The sequence below is a fragment of the Taudactylus pleione genome, unplaced genomic scaffold (genome assembly GCF_031769625.1).
Source record: "Taudactylus pleione unplaced genomic scaffold, aTauple2 ptg000354l, whole genome shotgun sequence".
NCBI classification, from domain to species: domain Eukaryota; kingdom Metazoa; phylum Chordata; class Amphibia; order Anura; family Myobatrachidae; genus Taudactylus; species Taudactylus pleione.
Genome location: NW_028284755.1, coordinates 532,112 through 554,940, shown reverse-complemented (window position 1 = coordinate 554,940; position 22,829 = coordinate 532,112). Strand labels below are relative to the sequence as shown.

Sequence of the window (22,829 nt, the reverse complement as noted above, 5' to 3'; positions counted from 1 at the left end):
TATTGTTATCGTCCATGTGGGAACACGCATCGTTGGTCGTTGGTTGGTCGTTCGCTGCATAAAAATGAACGAGATGAATGATTTATTGTTGAACGATATTGTTATCGTCCATATCGTTCATAGATATTGTACCATGTGTACGCTACTTAAGCTTTAGAATTCTTTCAAGGCTAGGCCAATCTGCAGCCAATCTCAGCATTAAAATGCTTACAGGGCTAGACCAATCTGACCTCATAGGGCTAGATCAATTTGTATCCAATTAGAACTTTAGACTACCTAGAACACAATAGTTAAAAAAAGCATGCAGTAAAACCAACAATAAAGTAGAGATGTGATAGGACAAAAAGAGGCGGATTCAAATTTGAATGCAAGTATATTTTTCCAGGACATATATTGTGTGTTTTCGCTCTGCATGTGCTCCAGAACCAAGTGTACGAAACTACAGGTAATGCAGAGTCATATGCAAACCAAATGCATCTCCACTTGCAACTGAAGGGGAAACTGTAATGGGGTGTTCTCACATAGGCTAAATTCATGTCGGTAGAATTGGAGGCTCCGCAGAATTGTCAAACATGGAATTATGGGAATATGGCTGTTCTGTCAGGTGATGGCCCTCCAGGTAAGCACCCAACATGATGAGCACGGGGTGAGTGGGATACCAAGGTATATGCAGCAGATGGCAGAGAAGTAGTAAAACTAGCTGGGTCTAGGCAGACAAGAAGTGGTCTAAATACGGTCCGAAGTCAGAGTAGGAGAGAGTACAGCAAATGGGAAACAATCCAAGTTCAGGGAAAGCAGCTAATGAAGACAAGTCCTGAATAGTCAGGATTGGAGAGATCAGAGTAGTAAAAACAGCCTGGGCCAATAACAGGAATCTTCAGATAAGTAGCAGCAGGTTTAGGCACAATCCTAAGGACAGACAATATCACCAACACTACATGTATTCACTTCCTGCCTTATATACCCACAGCCTGCAGTAGATCGGCTATGGCCAGGCACGGATAGAGCCGAGTAGGGCCCCAGTACATTTTTTGGGGTGTGGCATAATAGCAGGAGGCGTGGCCATGCCCCCTTAGGGAAAAAATGATGAGGAGTGTGTGTGGGGGGGGGGGCACACTGAGCCCCTCAGCCATGGGCACATCCAGGGGGAGAGCGATCAGTATGATCACCCCCCCACACACACACACACACACTCCTGTCCAGGCAGAGAAGACAACTCAGCTCAGTGGCAGCAGACTCCCTGGCCCCACTTCAGTGCAGCACACAGCAACTAGTGCTGGGCTGGGGATAGAAGTTACTGACAGGGGGGATGCGGAGGCCCTCCAACAAGCCCAGGCCCAGATAATTAGTACTCACCACCCTCCCCCTTCCCTTTCAGTACACCTGGCTGTGGCAGTGGACAGAGAGCTGCGATTGTTTAGAAAGCTCAAGCATATCAGAAGCAAGCTTTGAACACTGGCATTGGCTGTGGCACAAGTGGCTTGAGCAATGGGCATTGAATACATTTCTGTTTTAAATTTGCAGGATCATAATACCATGCTTCTAACTACAACAGATATAAGACTGTCCAGTATTTGTGTACTGCATGCAGGATTTTCCCAGCATGCAAAAATAAAATTACATTTGCATCCCTCAAATTGTGATATGTAATGACCATGTACAAATTTGCATTTCCTTCTGACTCTAAGGCCCGTATTCAATTTGGAGTGAAAAGCCAAGATCTGTGAAAACGTTTCACAGGATGATGTAATTTTCGCCAGGCGGAAAAGTATCGCCGTATTCAATTTCAAAGACTTCCCGCCTAGGAGGAAAGAATGCAATGTAATAGGCAAAAAAGTTTCGCATATGAATAGCAGGCGCAATAAAGTGCACAATTGGGGTTTTGGGGTGCAACGTTGCGGAAACCCCCGTGCAGCCTTAAGACAGTCCCCCAAAGGTAAACTGCATAAACAAATTCTTAAAAAACACTTAAGAACACCCAAAAAAGTACTTTAATTTTGGGGTCGAACAAAAAAAAGTTGGGGGACAAATTTAAAAACTAGTGAAATAGACTCCAGGGGGGTCCCCAAGTATGCCCCAGGTGTTTTTTTGATTGCAGCTGTTTGCGGCAGGTGGATTTTTTGTATTTTAAAAACCTTACTTTAGCAACTTTTCAGGTACCCAAAATTTGCAGGGACTAATTATTTTCTCCAGAAAATAAAACAAAATGCTATTCTTCACCACCAAATACCTTCAGCAGGCCAATTCAGGGGTATCCATAGTGATCTCCTATGTCAGTGCATCATTCTGGGGGTGCCAGGCTGATTACTCCATTTTGGAGAGGACTTTCCACCTGTTCAAGTATCGCCGGGTGCCATTTTTGCATACTTTCATATTGAATACGACGAAACGCAGGGACACACGCGAAAAGTTTCCGCACCCCAAACACGGATTATAGGCAAAAAGTCCGCCAGGCAAAAAAGTATTGCAGTTGCGAAACATATTGAATATGGGCCTAAGGGGTTTATTTACAAAGCGTTGGGTTGTAAAATCCAGCGCTTCTGATCATGTTTATGACCGATATTTAAAAGGGCAATGCTTTTAAATAACCATGTGCTCGTCACGTTGGGTGCTTACAACAAAATGCTTCGTAATTAAACCACTGAGGGGCCAATTCATCATCACTTATTTTTCACAAAAGCAGGTGAAAGTGCACATTTTCACCTGCAATTGTAAAAATTAAGAAATCAGGCCATTCATCAAGAAGGTAAAGGAGGAGATATCACAGATATCTCCTACTTACCTTCCTCTCGCAGAATAGCCCGCTGTCCCCATACACTAGTACACAGATATCTCCTACTTACCTTCCTCTCGCAGAATAGCCCGCTGTCCCCATACACTAGTATCACAGATATCTCCTGCTTACCTTCCTCTTGTGGAATGGCCTGCTGTCCCCATACACTAGTATCACAGATATCTCCTGCTTACCTTCCTCTTGTGGAATGGCCCGCTGTCCCCATACACTAGTATCACAGCTATCTCCTAATTACCTTCCTCTTGCGGAATGGCCCGCTGTCCCCATACACTAGTATCACAGATATCTCCTGCTTACCTTCCTCTTGTGGAATGGCCCGCTGTCCCCATACACTAGTATCACAGATATCTCCTACTTACCTTCCTCTTGCGGAATGACCCGCTGTCCTCATACACTAGTATCACAGATATCTCCTACTTACCTTCCTCTCACAGAATAGCCCGTTGCCCCCATACAGTAGTATCACAGATATCTCCTACTTACCTTCCTCTTGCGGAATGGCCCGCTGTCCTCATACACTAGTATCACAGATATCTCCTACTTACCTTCCTCTCACAGAATAGCCCGTTGCCCCCATACAGTAGTATCACAGATATCTCCTACTTACCTTCCTCTTGTGGAATGGCCCTCTGTCCCCACACACTAGTATCACAGATATCTCCTACTTACCTTCCTCCTGCGGAATGGCCCTCTGTCCCCATACACTAGTATCACAGATATCTCCTACTTACCTTCCTCCTGCGGAATGGCCCGCTGTCCCCATACAATAGTATGGGGACAGAATTTATAAAGCTACGAAAATATTATATTTTCGGAGCTTGAGTGAAGTAGCATTCGCCATCTATGAGAAGGAGGTCCGGGTCATGAGGAGGGATCCTTTCAGATCCCTCCGCCCCTGTCCGGCTCCTTCCGAAAAGGAGCAGTGAAGCTGTTCGCAGGAGCAGCAGATATCACATCAGCTGTCACCGCGCCGGAGCAATGATGAATTGCTTCAGTAGCAGCGGCGAGTTAGAATGTTAATTATCGGGGTCTGTTCGTACCCCGATAATTAACATCATGAATAGACCCCTCAATGAGGTCATATGACTCTTTTGTTAAAAATATATGATTAGTTAAAAAAAATAAACAAAGCAAACTGAGAGCCGAGCCAGAGGGTTTGAATGGTACAGTTATTGCATACATTGATATGTTATAGTAAATGTGTGCCATTTGCCACACTTTGTAAGACATGTAAGTTAAAAGAAACGTGTTGCAATTTATGTAATCATTAATTTTGTCCCAAATCCGTGGAGTCTGTACCCTGCTCCAGTGTACAACATGTGAACAGTCATACCAAAGCTGCTTGAGACATACAACTAAACTAACTACAAAATTATGTAATTTTGTCACTTACAAAATCTCTCCCCCTGGAATTTGTTTTAAGACATTTCAATTACAAAACAAAATAAATCAATAAATAGGTTTTATAGCAGATATTACCTGTGATGACTCCTAGTGTGAGGTAGAGATACTCCAGGCTTGTAGCAAATGAACTGAGGATGAGTCCCGTGGAAGCAAGAAGCCCACCTAGTATGATTCCCACTTGACATGAGACATGGTTACTCACATAGCTTCCAAGGGGGGCTGCACAAAGGAATTAAATCATTAAAACATAAAATAATAAGTTGTTTATATAACCTATAATTGGGTGAGATTTGACTTATTTGAGTAGTTGTTCATACAAATTGTTTAATGTTTTGTAGCCCATATCAGGCAGTAAACCACATATCTGAGTGTACGATATTGTGACACTGGTACACGTAAGATAATACTACTAAAGCTGCATACACACACAATGATTTTTTTAATGATTATCGTTAAACGATATCGTTTAACGATAATTGATGGCAAAAATCGTTCACTTTCTGAGTCAAACGATGAACGATTATTGTTCATGCGCGTTCACGTTTGTAGTTTGTCGTTTGTCGTTCAGTCAGACTTGTCAACTCAACGATTTTCATTAAGGGAATATGCAAAAATCGTTTGTAGTTCATAAAAATCGTTCATGACATTTAGTAAATGAACAACTTAAGTAAACGATTTTAGTAAATTTTTTCAAGAGAAAAAATCGTTTACTCAAATCGTTCATTAAAAAAATCGTTGTGTGTGTATGCAGCTTAAGTAATTATCTCTCTATTACATCAGGCAGTTTGTCCAAAAGCAATCACCCTGCCCACAGGGGAACAGTATCTTTATAAAGCCTAAGCTCCACCCCAACTCTCTCCTAATTAGCTGGTATTAAACCTATGTTTTCTTCTCCAATAGTACAACAGCTCCCTCCCCCTGATTTGCCCAGGTATTCTGTTTGTCCTGTCTGATTGCAGCAATCAGCTTCCAACTGTCATTTTAGTTAGGAGCTGATTGGCTGGAGCACCATTATCATGCACAACTTTAACTAGCACCTTTTAGAAGACAATAGCAAGAATCTGATTGGTATCTATGGGCAACATCTCCACTTCTAAAAACTCTCACTTTAGTAAATTTACCCCATTGTGTATAATAAAACTCGTTGATAAATGAGCCCCTGGGAATGAGAGAAGAATCTCCTCCAAACATATGTGGCAAGTACCTTTTTTGCCATAGTGTATATCCCTGATGAAGCCCTTAACAATGACAAAGTAAGCCTGCCTAGCCTGATTTTGCCATGACCACATATGGGTGCTTTATTTAATTACCACCACAGTATGACTGAGATAAACTCCTCCCAACCCCCGACCGGACACCAATGCACCAGGTGCGTACACACTAGTCGATTTTTTAAACGATATTGCCGAGAACAACACATCGTTGCAACAATTTAGTTTAATCATCTAGCGTGTACACACTAGATCGTTAACGATGCATGCTCCCGCGGGTCGTTAACAATATCCCCAGTCGTCTGTATTTGCAGCACAATCTGGGGAAATCGTTAGCGATGCTATGCTGCCGAAGGCAGCATGACCTCGCTCCTCCACCTCGCTGTCGTTCGTTGTTGTCGGCATCGGCAAGTGTGTATGCACTTACCGATGCCGGCACCTCCGCTGGGTCCTGCCGTTGCCGACATCACTGGGTACACACATCGTTTAGTGTGTACCCAGATTTATGTAGAGGAGCTGCTGAACAGGAAATAGATTAGGAGCTCCATCTCTGTGGTTGCATGGAACTGCATAGGCTATACTGCAGATAACTGAGGAAATATCTCTGGATGTTTTTTCATTTATACAAAAGGTTTCCTGCCGAAACCAATAAGGAACAATGGACAAAAATATATTGAAACAATTTAAATCACATTTGGCCTATTAATACGGTATCAGCCACAAAGATACTGCATATTCATGCAGCATTTTACGACTGCCTTTGGTACATTCTGACCAGGGGCGTTTCTCTGCAGTCTCTGACACGGCCCCCTCCTCTCTCTCCGGCAGCCGGCAGCGCACTGAGCTGTGCGCGGCCAGTGCCGAAGTTATAAACTCTAGGCACCAGAGTGTGCGCAGGTCACCGGGAAAATGGCCATGGCGGCCATTTCCCTATACGGCGCATGCGCAAACGACTGGAAAATGGCCACGGTGGCCATTTTCCAGTCGTTTTTACAGCGCCGGCCCCCGCCAACATGGGACTCCGGAGAGGTAAGTAATATTATGGGTGCAGGGTGTGCGGTGCGGGGCCCCCCTGAACTCAGGGGCTCGTGTGCCCCGCACACCCTGCACCCATTATAGATACGCCCCTGATTCTGACTGAAACTGTTAAAGACTCCGTTAAATATTAGGTTGAATACTAAAGATAATTTGTCATCCTAAAATAAGGACCTATCTGTAGCACCTGCGGAGCAAAACAGAAACTTACATACTGTAGGTACCCTGACAAATTAATTTAGCATATTTTTATTTTAATAATAACAATGGGGGGAATTCAATTCAGTGCGATGTTGAATAGCCGCGGGAGGGAGCTCCCGAAGCTATTCAATACACCGCGCTGTTTGGGCGGGCAAAGGATTTCTTCTCACACCCCCCTGGGGATGCGAGGAAAAATCCGACAGCCGCACGCCTGGTAATTTAGTCAGAGAATGCCGGTTCTCACGCCTTAACACCCTTGTTAAGTCGCGAGAACCGGCATTCTGCGACATAACAGTGCACTGAATTGAATAGCTCCCTCCCGGCACTATTCAATTTGCGTTGAATTGAATTCCCCCCATTGTTACATTTTAGAATACTTTATTGTGCTAATTATGTTAGCGCATATATATTGTTGTATTAAATTTCCCAAATTGGTCTTATTTCACCTTATTTAAATTGATTTGATATAATTATTTTTTTAATTATTTTTCATCAAATGATATTATTTTACATAATCTGATTTTTAGTTTTTGTCCATGTTTTCACACTCATTATGTGCTTTCAGAGTTCTTATTAGTACCCATAAACTTGTCACATGTTTTTCCTCTTAATAAACTAACGTACATAGGGCCTGATTCAGGGATGGACATTAATGCATTCGCAACGCAGCTGCGAAAATATGCTAATGGTTGCAAAGATCACCCGAACATAGGGACGCCCACTGATGTCTTCTAATCTGCATACATCATCACTTACCTGCGTAAATATCTGTAACATCGACGCACATCGAGCAGACATCTTGCCCTTGCGGCAGGTCTAGACCAGTCACAAACACTGCAGCTCTCCTGGCACGCTGAGAGCTCTCATGCTGCGTATGCAATCACAATGGCTAATTTATGCACGCCCATGAAACGGCATTCAAACGGTCAAACACGCCTGCATTTTTCTGACCACACCCCCGTTACCACCCCCAAACGCTGACAGCCTGCCTTCAAGTGGATCTTCTGTGTGAACATAATTGTAAAGCAATCGTAGCACTTACGCATTGTTACTTGTTCGCATGTACACTGTGTGACACAGTTAGGTTAGGGGGTCCCTCTCCTGGGTAGAGGACTCCTTCCTTACACACACACACAGCAGCAGGGAAGCAGCACACCAGTCTGGATGCAAGTACAAGCTGGTCGGCGCCAGACTTTATTGTACAATGTCAGAAATATAAAGAAAACATAAATATAAATCCTAGCCCTGTCGGGGCATTAACTTCACAGGTAGTTCCCTCACTACCAGAACCTGGCAGGGCCTAATGCCCTCGCCAGCAACAAAAGCACAGCACAACACTCACAGTTAGGTTTCCAAGAGTCTCTGAGCAAACTCCCTGCCTGCTCTCCCAGGTGAGACACTCAGCCTTATCCAAACTAGGCTTATATTGGCCACTCTCAGGTGGAAATCCTAACAAGCCTGTTACCAGACTGCGAGAACCAAAACCTGGAGTGGCCGTGGGTGGAGCCCTCCCTCTCCTCTCACCCACAACCCCCAGGTCCCAAACCTGCAATACTGCAGACTTTCTCCTGGGGGTTTAAAACACATAAGACAGGAACCTGGGACAAATGTACCTGCCACAGACCACTTTACCAACGATCCTATCACATATCCCCCCCCTTTGTTTCGACCTGTGGGGCGGAACAACTGAAGCCCCCAAACAATGAACACATGACAACGCGTCAGAATTGGCCAGCTGGCTTCCTGGCCTGTGTTCCACTGAAAATTTAAAAGTTTGTAACGCCAAGAACCATCTCGTAATTCTCGCATTACTGTCCTTATTTTCGGACATCCACTTCAAAGGGGCATGGTCAGTGATCAATTTGAACTTTCTTCCGACCAAGTAGTACCTGAGAGCCTCTAACGCCACTTTATGGCCAACGCCTCCTTCTCCACTGTGGCATAGTTTCTCTCATGTACATTCAACTTTCTACTTAGATAGAGAATAGGGTGTTCCTCACCCTCCTTGTTCTGGGACAGGACCGCTCCTATACCTACTTCTGATGCATCGGTTTGTACTATGAATTCCCTTTCAAAATTAGGAGTCATCAGGACTGGTTGGGAACACAACGCTACTTTCAACTCCTGAAAAGCTTTCTCTGCCTCAGGACTCCATTCTACCATGACTTTTTGTTTGCCTTTGGTCAGGTCAGTCAGTGGGACTGCCATGGTGGCAAAGTTGGGTATAAACCTCCTGTAGTACCCCGTAATTCCCAAGAAGGCTCTCACCTGCTTCTTATTCAGAGGCCGTGGCCAGTTTTGTATGGCATCAACTTTATTGAGCTGAGGCTTTATCAGGCCTCTACCAATGGTGTATCCCAGATATTTTACTTCCTCCATGCCTAGACAACACTTTTTTGGGTTAGCTGTCAAACCTGCCTTATAGATGGAGTCCAAAACTGCTTGTACCCTGGGTAAGTGAGACTGCCAATCAGGACTATGAATGACCACGTCATCCAGATAAGCAGCCGCATACCGTCTATGGGGCCTTAGAATCCTGTCCATCATTCTTTGGAAGGTAGCCGGTGCCCCATGTAGCCCGAAGGGCAACATCTTGTACTGAAACAAGCCCTCTGGCGCTGAAAAAGCTGTCTTTTGTTTGACGCTCTCGGTTAACGGTACTTGCCAATACCCTTTGGTTAGGTCAAGACTGGTTAAATACCTTGCCGTCCCTAGTCTCTCAATCAGTTCATCCACTCTTGGCATCGGGTAGGCATCGAATTTTGAAACACTGTTCAACTTTCGGAAGTCATTGCAGAAACGCACACTCCCGTCGGGCTTTGGAATCAACACAATGGGACTTGACCATTCACTATGTGATTCTTCAATAACCCCTAACTCTAGCATATTTTTAATTTCTTTCGACACCGATTCTCTTTGTGCTTCTGGTAACCTATAGGGCTTTAGATTAACTTTGACCCCTGGGTCAGTGATTATGTCATGTTTAATGACCGAGATTTTCCCAGGTACGTCAGAGAACAGCACCCTATTTCTGATCAGAAACTCCTTGACCTCTTGTTGTTGAATTGCCAACAGGGTTTTTGCCACTGTCACTTCGGGAACTAAGGGCCCTGGATTTACTGGAGGGGCTCGGACGGCCGACAGTACCGTTCTATCTTTCCAGGGCTTTAATAGATTTATATGGTATATCTGTTCCGGCTTTCTTTTCCCCGGCTGGTAAACTTTGTAATTGACCTGTCCCACTCTTTCTAAGATTTCAAAGGGCCCTTGCCATTTAGCCAAAAGTTTATTTTCCACAGTGGGAACCAACACTAACACTCTGTCCCCAGGAGCAAAGCTGCGTAAGCGGGCATTGCGGTTGTATACCCTCTGCTGTGCCTATTGAGCCTGTTCCAGGTGCTCTCTCACTATCGGCACTACCGCAGCAATTCTCTCCTGCATTTGAGAAACATACTCAATCACCGTTTTGTAAAGACTAGACTGCCCCTCCCATGTCTCTTTGGCAATGTCTAGTAACCCCCTTGGGTGTCTCCCATACAACAAGTCAAAGGGTGAAAACCCGGTGGAGGACTGGGGAACCTCTCTTATGGCCAACAATAAATACGGCAATAAGTAATCCCAATCCCTACCATCCTTGTCGACCACTTTCCTAAGCATGTGTTTTAACGTCTTGTTAAACCTCTCGACCAGCCCATCGGTTTGGGGGTGATAAACCGAAGTTCTTAACTGTTCAATTTTGAACAGGCGGCATAACTCTTTCATGACTTTTGACATAAACGGTGTGCCCTGGTCAGTTAGTATCTCCTTGGGTATACCCAGCCTGCTAAAGACATGAACTAGCTCTCTGGCAATGGTCTTGGTTGACGTATTGCGCAACGGGATCGCTTCCGGGTACTTGGTAGCGTAATCCATTATGACCAGAATATACTGGTGTCCCCCGGCAGACTTCATTAAGGGTCCCACCAAATCCATCGCTATTCTTTCAAACGGCACCTCTATGATAGGCAATGGAACTAGTGGACCCTTAAAATGTGGCCTGGGAGCATGATACTGACACTCAGGGCAGGATGCGCAAAAGTCAGACACCTCTTTATGAAGCCCGGGCCAGAAAAACCTCTGCATTATTCGCTCAGTGGTTTTCTCTACCCCTAGATGGCCTGCCATTATATGACCATGGGCCAGATCCAACACTGTTCTTCTGTTGGCTTTGGGAACTATTAGTTGTTCCACAATATCTTCCCCCTTTTTAGTCACCTGATATAACAAATCCTGACACATTGCCATGTGGGGATAGGACAAAGGACTATCAGGGTCTACGGGTTTACCATCAACTACTTTTACATTCTCCCTGGCTTTTACCAAAGTAGGGTCATTCAACTGCTCCACGGCAAAGACCTCTCTTCTGACCTCTAAATCAGGCAGACGATCACCTGGCCCAACAACACTTCCCACCTCAATGGGAGGCACATCAGTTGGCGGGCCACCGTCACATTCCGCATTCTCTAGTTCGCCAACCATAGTAGAAAAAGGGAATAACTGTGACTCAGAAGAAACTCCCTCCTCCACTACATCAACAACCTTCTCAAATGGATCGGGGTTGTTCACCTCTGGAACAAAACGGCTTTCCCACAACTTCCAGAAGTGAGCAAAGTCTCTCCCCAATATTGCATCGTACACCAGACCATGCACCAAACCCACAGAAACTATAGCAGAGCCACATGGTGTCTTGATGTTCACCTCGGCCGTAACATAATATCGAGTATCCCCATGTATGCAGGTCACACCAACAGTTTTCCCTGTATGCCTCAAGGGGTTCACCAGCTCAGCTTTTATAAGTGTCACCAAGCTACCAGAGTCTAACAGTGCCTCTACTCGGTTGCCATCTACAGTGAGTACACACATGTGCTTATCAGTCTCAGCCTGCCGATCAGCCGTACAGGCTGTCTGTGCAAAGAAAGACCCCCTGCGGTAGACATGAGCAGTATCACATTGCATAGGTTCAGTTGTAAGTGAACAATTAGCGGCAGTATGGCCGAAGCCACCACATCGGAAACACTGAGTCATATTAATGTCTAGTCGTTTATGGGGCAAGAACCTTCCTGGCCTGGCAGGCCTGTCTCCAGGTTCTACACCCTCAGTCTTAGGTACATTCCACCGCCCAGCACCCTTCTCCCCTGGAACAGTCTTACCAGTGTCTGTGGGAGTTCGCCGGTGCGCCATCGGGACTCGGTGGGGCATACTCATCAGCTCCTCAGCTGCCACGTACCTCTCCACCAGCTCGACCAACTGGTCCGCGGACTTAGGGTCTGCATGGCTCACCCACTTGCGCAGAGTCACAGGTACTGATCGCAGGTACCGGACCATCACGACCCTTTCCACGATCTGTGGTCCCGTCAGCCTCTCGGGCTGTAGCCATTTTGAGGACAGATGGACGAGGTCATGCATCTGTGAACGTGGAGGCTTGTCCCTATGGAACTCCCAGCGGTGTACCCGTTGGGCATGAACAAAGGTGGTGACTCCCAAGCGAGTTAGGATCTCCTGTTTTAGTTTTTTATAGTTCTTGGCATCAGCCAGGCATAAGTCGAAATAGGCCTTTTGTGGCTCCCCAGACAAAAAAGGTGCCACCAGACTTGCCCACTGCTCCTTGGGCCAACTCTCCCTTTCGACCATTCTTTCAAACGCGGTGAGATAGGCCTCCACATCATCGCCCAAAGTCATCTTTTGGAGGAAGTGACTGGCTCGTACGGAGTGAGTGGGGGTGGGAGGACCAGTAGCAACATCTCTGGGCCGGGCGAGCAGGTGCTGTACCACCTCTTTTATGGCCTGGCAGGTTTCCTCGATGGCGACCTGTTGTTGCCTCTGGGCTGTCTCCAAGGCCAACAGTTGCACCCTGGTAGATTCCTGCTGAAGTTTGTTTGTCTCCTGCTGAGCTGCTGTAGCTTGGAGCAAGGCCTTAATAATGTCCTCCATTTTGTCCTGGGGTGTAGGTTGGAAGCTGAACCTTGCCTCTCTGAGCATTGGCTGACGCCTCCTCTATGGGACTCCAAGGACACAGCGTTATTTCCACACTTACAAATTGGGTGTCTGTCCCTTTAGTGTGTGTGGTTGCCAGCATTCTCCACCATATTGTGACACAGTTAGGTTAAGGGGTCCCTCTCCTGGGTAGAGGACTCCTTCCTTACACACACACACAGCAGCAGGGAAGCAGCACACCAGTCTGGATGCAAGTACAAGCTGGTCGGCACCAGACTTTATTGTACAATGTCAGAAATATAAAGAAAACATAAATATAAATCCTAGCCCTGTCGGGGCACTAACTTCACAGGTAGTTCCCTCACTACCAGAACCTGGCAGGGCCTAATGCCCTCGCCAGCAACAAAAGCACAGCACAACACTCACAGTTAGGTTTCCAAGAGTCTCTGAGCAAACTCCCTGCCTGCTCTCCCAGGTGAGACACTCAGCCTTATCCAAACTAGGCTTATATTGGCCACTCTCAGGTGGAAATCCTAACAAGCCTGTTACCAGACTGCGAGAACCAAAACCTGGAGTGGCCGTGGGTGGAGCCCTCCCTCTCCTCTCACCCACAACCCCCAGGTCCCAAACCGGCTTTTCAAAAAGCCGAAACTCAAGCCTGCTATACTGCAGACTTTCTCCTGGGGGTTTAAAACACATAAGACAGGAACCTGGGACAAATGTACCTGCCACAGACCACTTTACCAATGATCCTATCACAACTGGCAAACAATCGCTTGATCTGCGTAAATATTGCCCATATTTATTTATTTATAAACAGTTTCTTATGTAGCGCAACATATTCCGTTGCGCTTTACAATTGGAAACATTAGTAGAACAACACTGGGTAATAAGAGACAAACATAGGGGTAGGAAGGCCCTGCCCTGCATTGCGCCCGTCTCTGTATCAGGCCCACACTCAGGGGGTCATTCAGACCCGCTCGCGAGGGAAGTTCGCTCGCAAGCGGGTCGATGTTGTGCGAATGCACATGCGCACGACGGAGGGAGCTCCGTCGTGCGCATTGCGTGAGAACCGGCGAGCGACGAGAAATACGGCGCTCGGGGTCTCGCACCAAAGGGGGCGTGCTGTCGATGGTGACTGACAGCACGCCCCCTTTGGTGGGCGTGCCGGGGGCGTGGCTGCCAGACGGAGGCGTTCCTACCGCAGGGTCTCGTCGCAAGCCCGATGGTCGCGATGGTCTTCGACCGTTGCGACCATCATCATGGACGCTCGCATAAGCTGTGGGTGGTAACCCACAGCTATGCGAGCGTCCAAAAGGCAGCTCCACATTTAAATAGGATGGCCCTGATTCAGAGCGAGCGCTCTGGTCAGAGCGTTCAGCTCTGAATCAGGCCCTCATTTCAACACAGTAACTCTCACATATTGGTCCCATTCAGAGACCAGGTTTGCATATATAATGATATTGTGTTTTGTAAAACTCTCACTTCCAAAGCATCATTTGGGAACATAGGGACAGCAAACAACAGACACACGCAGACTAATTCTACTGCAGCATTCCCTGTGTGTATGACCTGTAAATGCCCTGATGTCTGATAATAAATCTGTCTAAATCAGCAGGATCATTATCTGGCATTTTCCTAAATGCAGTCTTCCAACTATGCTAACACACCCCAATGACACTGTAAGTGATCCCAATTTGCCTACTGGTGGGTGGTCGGCTTAAGACAATATAAACAACAACATACCATTTTTTTCTTAAGATATTTAGAATGGATACAGATATTTTTTTAACTGCGTGAATAAGTATTTGAGATAAAACAACTTGGTTTGAGGCTAAACAGATAGGCTACAGCCACTATGAATTAACTATTAAACAAACTAATAAAATATGAGGCAATAGTACTTAAACCTAACAGTGAACCTGCTGTACAACCCGCTTTAGATGTACAGGTTCAATCTGTCATTCAGGAAGTCTGGACTATGGCTATTGTCTGACTAGAAACTAGGGATGGCCATCGACCATCAATGGTGAGCAACCACTGATGGTTAACCTCCGATGGTAGAAGGTTTTGCCATCGATTGCTGAGATCCAATGGTTCTCCGTCTTTGATGGTGTACGAGGTAGAGCTCCCCAAATTTTTTTTTCTTTCCACTTGATAACAGGTAACGAAGCCTATTTCTGCCTCCCCTATGTGACCTTCAAAACTTTTCCCCCATCTCTGATTGGCCCACTGCCCAGTGAGCAATAGAGCAATCTTGACAATTGGTGGGTGAAACCATCCATGGTTCCCATGCCGTTGGTTTCATACCATCGAGGTCAACCACAAATGGTACCATTGATGGTGACCAAAAACCCACCAATGGCCATCCCTACTAGAAACTGCTCTAAACTAGTGATGTTTTATATGTAATTAGTGGCGCCAATGGAGTCGGTGTCACCTAGTGCACCAAACAGAGTCCCTCACATGCCTGAAAAGGGAATGTGACCTCAAGGGATGCAGGCATGGCCTCGCGGAACCCCCGTGAACGTCACTCTGGGGGCATGCCCAGCACTCCTGGAGATGCGGGGCCGCTCCCAGTGTCTCTCCTTACATTGCTGGCTCCTCCTCAGTGACCGGGAGATGCATAATAACATCATAATGCAGCACCCGGCTCCCGGTCAGTGAGGAGGAGCCAGCATTTTTAGTGTCACCCCCTCAAATGGTGACACCTGGTGCACTCCGCATGCCCCTAGTGATGCCATTGTATGTAATCGATGTTGAAGCAGCGCATGGCAATCATATCCATAATGACTTTCACGTTCATATTACACAATTCCATTAGGTATGCACAATGAAGTTGCAATATCTCTGCTTTGTATTACTTACCACATAACATAGTAGCACAGTCAACAATGGAATGTATCCAAGCTGTTCTTGAATAGTCTTGACCAAAATATATTTGGAACTCAACAAAGAATATTGAGATACATCTAAAAACACAGGTGATGTAGAGTAAACAGGTGCTCCATCATGTGCATGTGAAGCAGAAAACAGTCAATTCTAATATAATAGATCTATACAAATGTAACCTAGAGAAATATTTGGAAATAATTTCTACTTGTGTTTACATCAATTCAAACCAATCTTTTTGGCATTGCGGTACGCTTACTGTCATGCTAATGTTACAATAATGGCCTAACAAATAAGAATCATGAATACATATGAATATATTGGAAAGTATGAGGAAAGGAAGCAAGTGAGGTAAGTGTAAGCAAGCCTCTGAGGAATGTCTGGGGGCATGGGAACTGGGAGTTGGGACGATTTTGTGAAAGAGAATCTTGGTCAGAATTAATTTTTTCCAGAATAAGGTTAATACTGTAACTGCATTGTTGGATAATGATGGAAAGATACCAGAGGAAAGGGAGAAGTTGTGTATGTTAGTTAGGGCTGTGATGACTAAAGGAGAAAGTGATTTCAGGCTGTCAAAGAGTCTTGATGGAATGGTGCCGTGAAAAGTGTAGCAGGCTTTAGTGAGGCATTTTATTTTGGTATTATTTTATGCTTTTATTTTTTGTATTTATGCCATTTTTTTCTATTTCATACTGTGATCTGTATTCCATTTCATTGTTTCATTTTTTATTATAACTATTTAGATACAATGTTTTATCTGCAATAGTAAGAAATGTGTATATTGCGATATTTGCACACTTATCTCCATGACAATTTGCTATTTGAAAAGAGTGAGGTACTTTAAAATGACTCTAATTATAATCAACAGTGGTTTCAACTGTTATCCTCTGTTTAGACATTCCTGTTTTATATGGCTCACTTTGGGCCTGATTCTAAGTCGCATGCTAACCTTATGCAATGCCAATATGCATGCAATTGGCCAATGTTGTAAGTACTGTGCATTTGTCCGAGTGGCAGTGAGCATACCTCCCAATGGTTACTGAGTGAAGACATGGAACAATTGAGTTTTCCTGAAGGCGCTGGCAGACACACAGGGCTACCTCTGAAGTACTGCAAAAAGGGACAATATCCCTATTAGCAGCTGACCCCTTGTAACATATGGGAATAGCAGAACAAGGTGACACCCAATCACTATTCGCATGTGAGCCAGGTACTTTAAATTAAGGATGTTAAATGCTACCTCTGTTCATAGCCTAGAGTCAGCGGGCACTAAGATCCACCAAGGCTCTTTACTGGAGGTCTGACTTCTGACTTGCGCTACTGTGCATGCGCGCCTTTATTGCACGTCTTTCTCCATTCATCCATGCTGTATGGAGGCACCCATGAGACTCCCCACTCCACAGAGCTATAGAAGGACCTACAGTGTGCCCCAGTAAACAGTGCCACCACCACTTAAGGAGCATACTGCTACACACCACCAGGGTATATGCACTAATACTAGCTGTCGCACTACAATACCCAGTATACCCTATACGTTCCAGGTTGTATCTGGCACCATATCTGGAACCTGTACCTGTGATAAACCCTGTGTCTAACACCAACTGAATCAACTAAGTTGATAAACCTTCCACCTGGTTAAGTTACTTGTTGTGTGGATTAACCGCCACTCGCACATCCACTGGGCATCCAGCCTAGAACCTCAGCACTTTACTAATAGGTTCTGGGACCCATATCGCTTGTGCTATCACTCTGCCAGTGTTAGTACATTGCGTGTAGTATTAATAAGTCGGTGGCATGTATCAATGTAAATCCCGCGGCAATGGCAATGAGAGGATTAAGGGAGAACATCACCTAAACTGAGATCTTAGTTTGGATGCAGCATTTTGCTTATATGAAAGTTGCACCCCTGCACTCTAACATCCAGGCCTGATCTCTGCTATTAACATTGGCTGCACAATAGTGACTGGGAAGTTTTGTACGTACTGACATCACACTGCGGATTGGGTATGATATCCCAACACTTAGGATGTCGGCTGTCAATATACTGGCAGCGGTATCCCGATGCTTACAATCCCGACAGTGGAACGGTAAGTAATGTTCCCCTGTCCTATTTACCCCCTAACCCTCCTTTCCTGCACCCTGATACTAACCCTCCCTACCCTGCACCCTAACCCTCCCGGTCAGTGCCTAAACCTAGCCCTCCACCCTTAGTGCCTAAACCTAAACTTCCACCCTTAGTGCCTAACCCTAACCTCCCCCCCGTGGTGCCTAACACTAACCCTCCTGTCTGGAGCCTAACCCTAACCTCCCCCCTCCCACAGCCTAACCCTAACTTCCCCCGGGTGCCTACGCCTAACCCTCCCCCCCTCCGGGAATCAGCTAAACATCTGTCTCATCTAGTGTGCAATGTTGTACATTTTAGAGGGAAAGTACATACCTTGTAACGGCACGTGTGCAAACTGTAACAAGAAAGCAGCCAATCACAATCATCCATCCCCAGCCACCATCAGGTGGTGCAGTGTGCAAAGACCTCTGCTTCATCATGGCTGGCATCTGCAGTGCCTTCTCCAGCACAAACTTGCTACCTTAAATAGATAGAAAATGTGGCCAGATTGTTTTGTCCACATATGATCACATCCAAATACCAACAGATTTCCGGAGACATTCCAGGAAGGGCGGCTTTTTATGAACACTTTGATTCACCATCTAAAAAAAAACACAAACAAAAAATCTTTAGAATCACATGATTTAAATTATTTATTTATTTTGAAAACACCAGTAATTAGTAAATGTGCAATCACAATTCACATCCATCCAAATGGATTTGAGTGTAAGTGCTTTAAGGTTTTTGTGGCACTTCATATTAGTCTATGTTTTATGGTAATTTATGCCAAGAATACTGCTATGATGTGTGCATGTCGTTAATAGGTGTATGGTTCAGATTTCTGAAAGGCCTCTAGGACTGAAGATATACACTACTGGTCTCATCAGCCTATCAATTGTTTTCTTCTACATGTCTGTCAGCAGATCATAACACTCAAATAAGCAAAAGGGCATAAGCAACCAAGTGTTAGGTGCCCTTGTAGGGAGTAATGAAAGAGTAGATGACAGTATGAGTAAGAGAAGGAGGAGCACATGAGGGAAGAGGGCATGACACAGATGGGGTAGACAGGGAGGAAGGAGCAATCTAGCTCCTAGAGTTAGGATGAGAGCTGGAAGGCTATGATGAAGTAGTGGGTCTTGGGAGCCTGTTTAAAGATTTCTAGAGGGGTGGAGAGTCTGAAGGGGAGAGGGAGAGAGTTCCAGAGGTAGGGAAAAGTTTCATAGTTAACCGCTACAATACGCTCATGCCCTGCCCATTTCAAAGCAGTAGTGGACGGGAGAGTAAGCAAGTATGCTATACCACCGGCTCAATCTGCTTTGTGTTATAGGTGCTTATTTATTAAAACAATTTTGGGGAAATTCCTCAAAAAATGGCATCTGAATTTTTTACTATCCCCCTGCAATTTCACTTAGTGCAAGATGATTTTCAACCAACTCTAGACCAGGCCCATGATGTGCAGAATTAGATTACATGTAATAAGCAGGCATAGGGGAATATATATAATTTATCACAATTTGGCCCAGTTAAATAACAACTGTTATCACCACTATTTACGGTGATAAGAGTTGCGATATAAGGGCAATTTATCAACCAACTCCAGCTGAGAAAGTGCATATAACAAATGAATGCATCTGATTAGGCACTGCTATCCCTATAGCTTTATTTCCGGGGCTTACCTTCTGCACATCAGGCTGTGCATGCGAATAGATAGTTTAGCTAATGCCATTTTCAGATGAAATTAGGCAATGGAAATAAGCTCGGAAAAGCTTACAGTAGCTTATTAAATAGCCCCATATTGCTAGAGAACCATAAGGACAATTATACATATATTGCTTAATTTTACCTTAATCATACAAAAATGCCTATTTTGCAGGATCTATGGCTTACGGAATAATAATAAATAGGTCCTATACCAGTGTTGGCTAACCTTGACACTCCAGCTGCTGTGGAACTATACATCCCAGCATGCCCTGCCACAGTTTTAGCATGCCCTAATAGCAAAACTGTAGCAGTGCATGCTGGGTTATGTAGTTCCATAACAGCTGGAGTGTCAAGGTTAGCCAACACTGTCCTATACACATATGGAGGTTATATCATTTTTTTAATACAGGTTGAGTCTCCCATATCCAAAATGGTTGGGACCAGGGGTATTTTGGATAACGGAATATTCCGTATTTTGGAATAATTGCATATCATAATGAAATATCTTGGGAATGGGACCCCAATATACACACAGAATGCATAAATGTGTTATATACACCTTATACACACAGCCTGCAGCTCATTTTATACAATATTTTCAATAATTTTGTGGCTCAAGCAAAGTTTGTGTACATACATGAAATAATTTTATGTTTCATTTACACCCTATACACACAGCCTGAAGGTAATTTTCTACCATATTTTTAATAATTTGTGCCTTAGTCAAAGTTTGTGTACATTGAACCATCAAAAATCAAAGGTTTTATTATCTCAGTCATGCCAAAATTATTCCGTAATTTGGAATATTCCGTATTTCGGAATATTTGGATATGGGAGACTCAACCTGTATATAATATATACAGTAATAGACTGAAAACAAAAATGGGACCTTTGAGCAAGTAAAGAAAAAATCAAGCTTTAAACAAACAACAAAAATAGTCCCTTTATAAGAAGGAGTCAATAGAATATATATTTATTCACCATTTTTGTAATCTAACGTGATCACTAGCATTGCCAAGAAGATCAGTGTTTTACACACACAAAAATACAATAATATCAATTTAACAAGCAAATACACAGAAACACAATAATATCAATTTAACATGCAAATACTGTGCCCTTATCCTATATTTGAAACCCCATATAACATATATATGTAAAGAGCACTTAAACCTGGCCAGAACATTAGATTGCATCTATTTGATGATCATTTTAAATAAAATTTCTCTTACCATACACCAGCACATTTACAGGGTCCATGTGGTTATACTTTTTGCTGAAGATCTGGTGGCCAGTAACATAGTTTAGACCCAAAGCTGCTATACATTCTATCCTTTGCTTTGCACCTTTGACCCATTGTTATGTGGTGAAGGGAGGGGGGCACCACCACATGTGCTTCCTAAAGGTCTAAGGTTCTCAAACAGAGAGATCAGTGATAGATGATGAGTGTACTCAGTGTAAACAATTCATGCACAGAGCCCACAGTTACTTGGAAGTGTGCTGATTTTGGACCTGTGGGTCTGAGCATCTGTGAGTCCTGCATGTTAGCACGCTTTGCCCCCAAGCCGCAACACGATTGCCAGGCCACACCTTTTATTGGATTTAGGTTTTTCTTTATTTTCCTAAAATGCTGATCAGTGTAGCCCTTTACAGCTTAAACTAATCATGAAAGTTAGGTGTCTGTCTATTGCATGGAGTGTTTTTCAACTTTTGTTTAAAATTGGGCATAGGGGGGTATCCAATTAGCCCTGAACATTGTTTGGGCATTAATGGATAGCTGTGATAATTCCTGATTTTTTTCACCCTATCGAAATAATAGTATAGTTCTCCCGAAAACACATAGAACCCACGATAATGTGTTTTCGCAATTTAGGTGGTGAAAAAACGACACTCATTGTTGATTTTTTTCGGAGCACATCAGATCGGGCGGCACTTGGGGGTAATTGGATAGCTCTGCAGCGATCAATTAGCAGCGCTACTTTAGCGCTGCTAATTGGATACCCCCCAAAGTCTTCTCCATCACTAAAAGGTGCAAAATACGTCCCTTTAAAAGCGCAGGATGAGACTGTGTCAGGGACCTAAAAATGATCTATCGCTATGCCTTTATCTCATTTCAATGATCTCTCTCCACAAAATTAAATCTATTTGCAATGCACTCAAAGCAATGGTCCACTTATGAATACATGATTTATACAGTTTATCCTGTGGCCTAATAATGAGTATACTGTGCAGCATAACCCACTTCACCCAAATTACAGAAGATAAGGCACACTTATCTACTTTTTAAATGGGCAAGAACATACTTGCCGACATTCTGGTAACCAGGTCAGCACAGTGGGGCGTGACTGTGCGATCACACCATCGTGGCCCTGCCCCAGTCTACACATTACCAAAATTACAGGCATTGTGAAGCAGGGTTCAGGGCCACAAAGTCACGATTCAGTGAGAACCGCTGTGGGGAGGGGGGGTTTTGTGTGGTGTGGCGGTGGCGAGGGGTCCGGGGCTAGGTGATCGGGAAACTTGCTCAATTTTCCGCGCAGCCGGGAGTGCCACACGATTTTCGGGAGCCTCCCGGCCATTTCAGGAGAGTAGGCAAGTATGGACAAGAGTAGGGAGTTGCGGTGATGCCACACACATCATCATGGCACCGCTGCACAATGCCATCTGGTTTGGATGTGAAACTCACAACTCCTGGTTATACTTGTCACTTCTCTTCTAGGAGATGCTTAGGCGTGATGTGATGTAATTTCATGCCGCTAATTACATCATGTGGGTGGGGAAAATGTAGAAATACACTAATTCCATAATCATATCCATGATTCTATAGAAACATAGAATTTGACGGCAGATAAGAACCACTTAGCCCATCTAATCTGCCCCATTTTTACACATATTGTTACCACAACCCTTATTGATCCTTACTTCTTCTGAAGGATACCCTTATGTCTATCCCATGCATGTTTAAATTGCTCTACTGTCTTAGGCTCTACCACCTCTGATGGGAGGCTATTCCACTTGTCCACTACCCTTTCTATGAAGTAATTTTTCCTGAAATTTCCCTTGAACCTACTTCCCTCCAGTTTCAGAAAATGTCCTCTTGTTCTAATACTTCTCTTTCTTTGAACAATGTCTGCTTCCTTTGCCTTGTTAAAACCCTTTATATATTTGAACGTTTCTATCGCATTTGGTATGAAATACCGGCTGACGCATGGCCGGCAGTTCGATTCCCGGCAGCGTCAGTCTGACAGATCCAGAGATCCCGGCAGCGGCAGCCCGACAGCACTGGAAATCCCGATCGTCCCTAGGTAAGTACAAACTAGCCTAACATAACCCCTGTATCCCTAACCCTCTTTAGGGGTGCTTATCCCTAACCTCCCCCCTGTGCCTAACCCTAATCCCCCCTCTAAGTGCCTAAACCTAACCCCTCCTTCCCCGCTGCCTAAACCTAACCCTCCCGGGGGGGTGCCTAACCCTATGTCCCACCCAGGTGCCCTAAACCTAACCCTCCCCCCCC

At 44.7% G+C, this 22,829-nt stretch overlaps 1 protein-coding gene across 2 annotated transcripts in view; it reads right to left on the bottom strand.

Moving 5' to 3' along the window:
* Positions 1-22,829, bottom strand: part of SLC16A12 (solute carrier family 16 member 12) — a 152,007-nt gene that overhangs the window by 23,305 nt on the left and 105,873 nt on the right. For both annotated transcript variants that reach the window (XM_088444314.1, XM_088444313.1), the window contains 3 exons: positions 17,948-18,216; positions 15,487-15,590; positions 4,274-4,417 (listed from right to left, as the gene is read on the bottom strand). In XM_088444314.1, coding sequence (XP_088300440.1) covers positions 4,274-4,417; positions 15,487-15,590; positions 17,948-18,063 — 364 coding nt within the window. In that variant the 5' untranslated portion in view covers positions 18,064-18,216. The remainder of the gene's footprint in view (positions 1-4,273; positions 4,418-15,486; positions 15,591-17,947; positions 18,217-22,829) is intronic.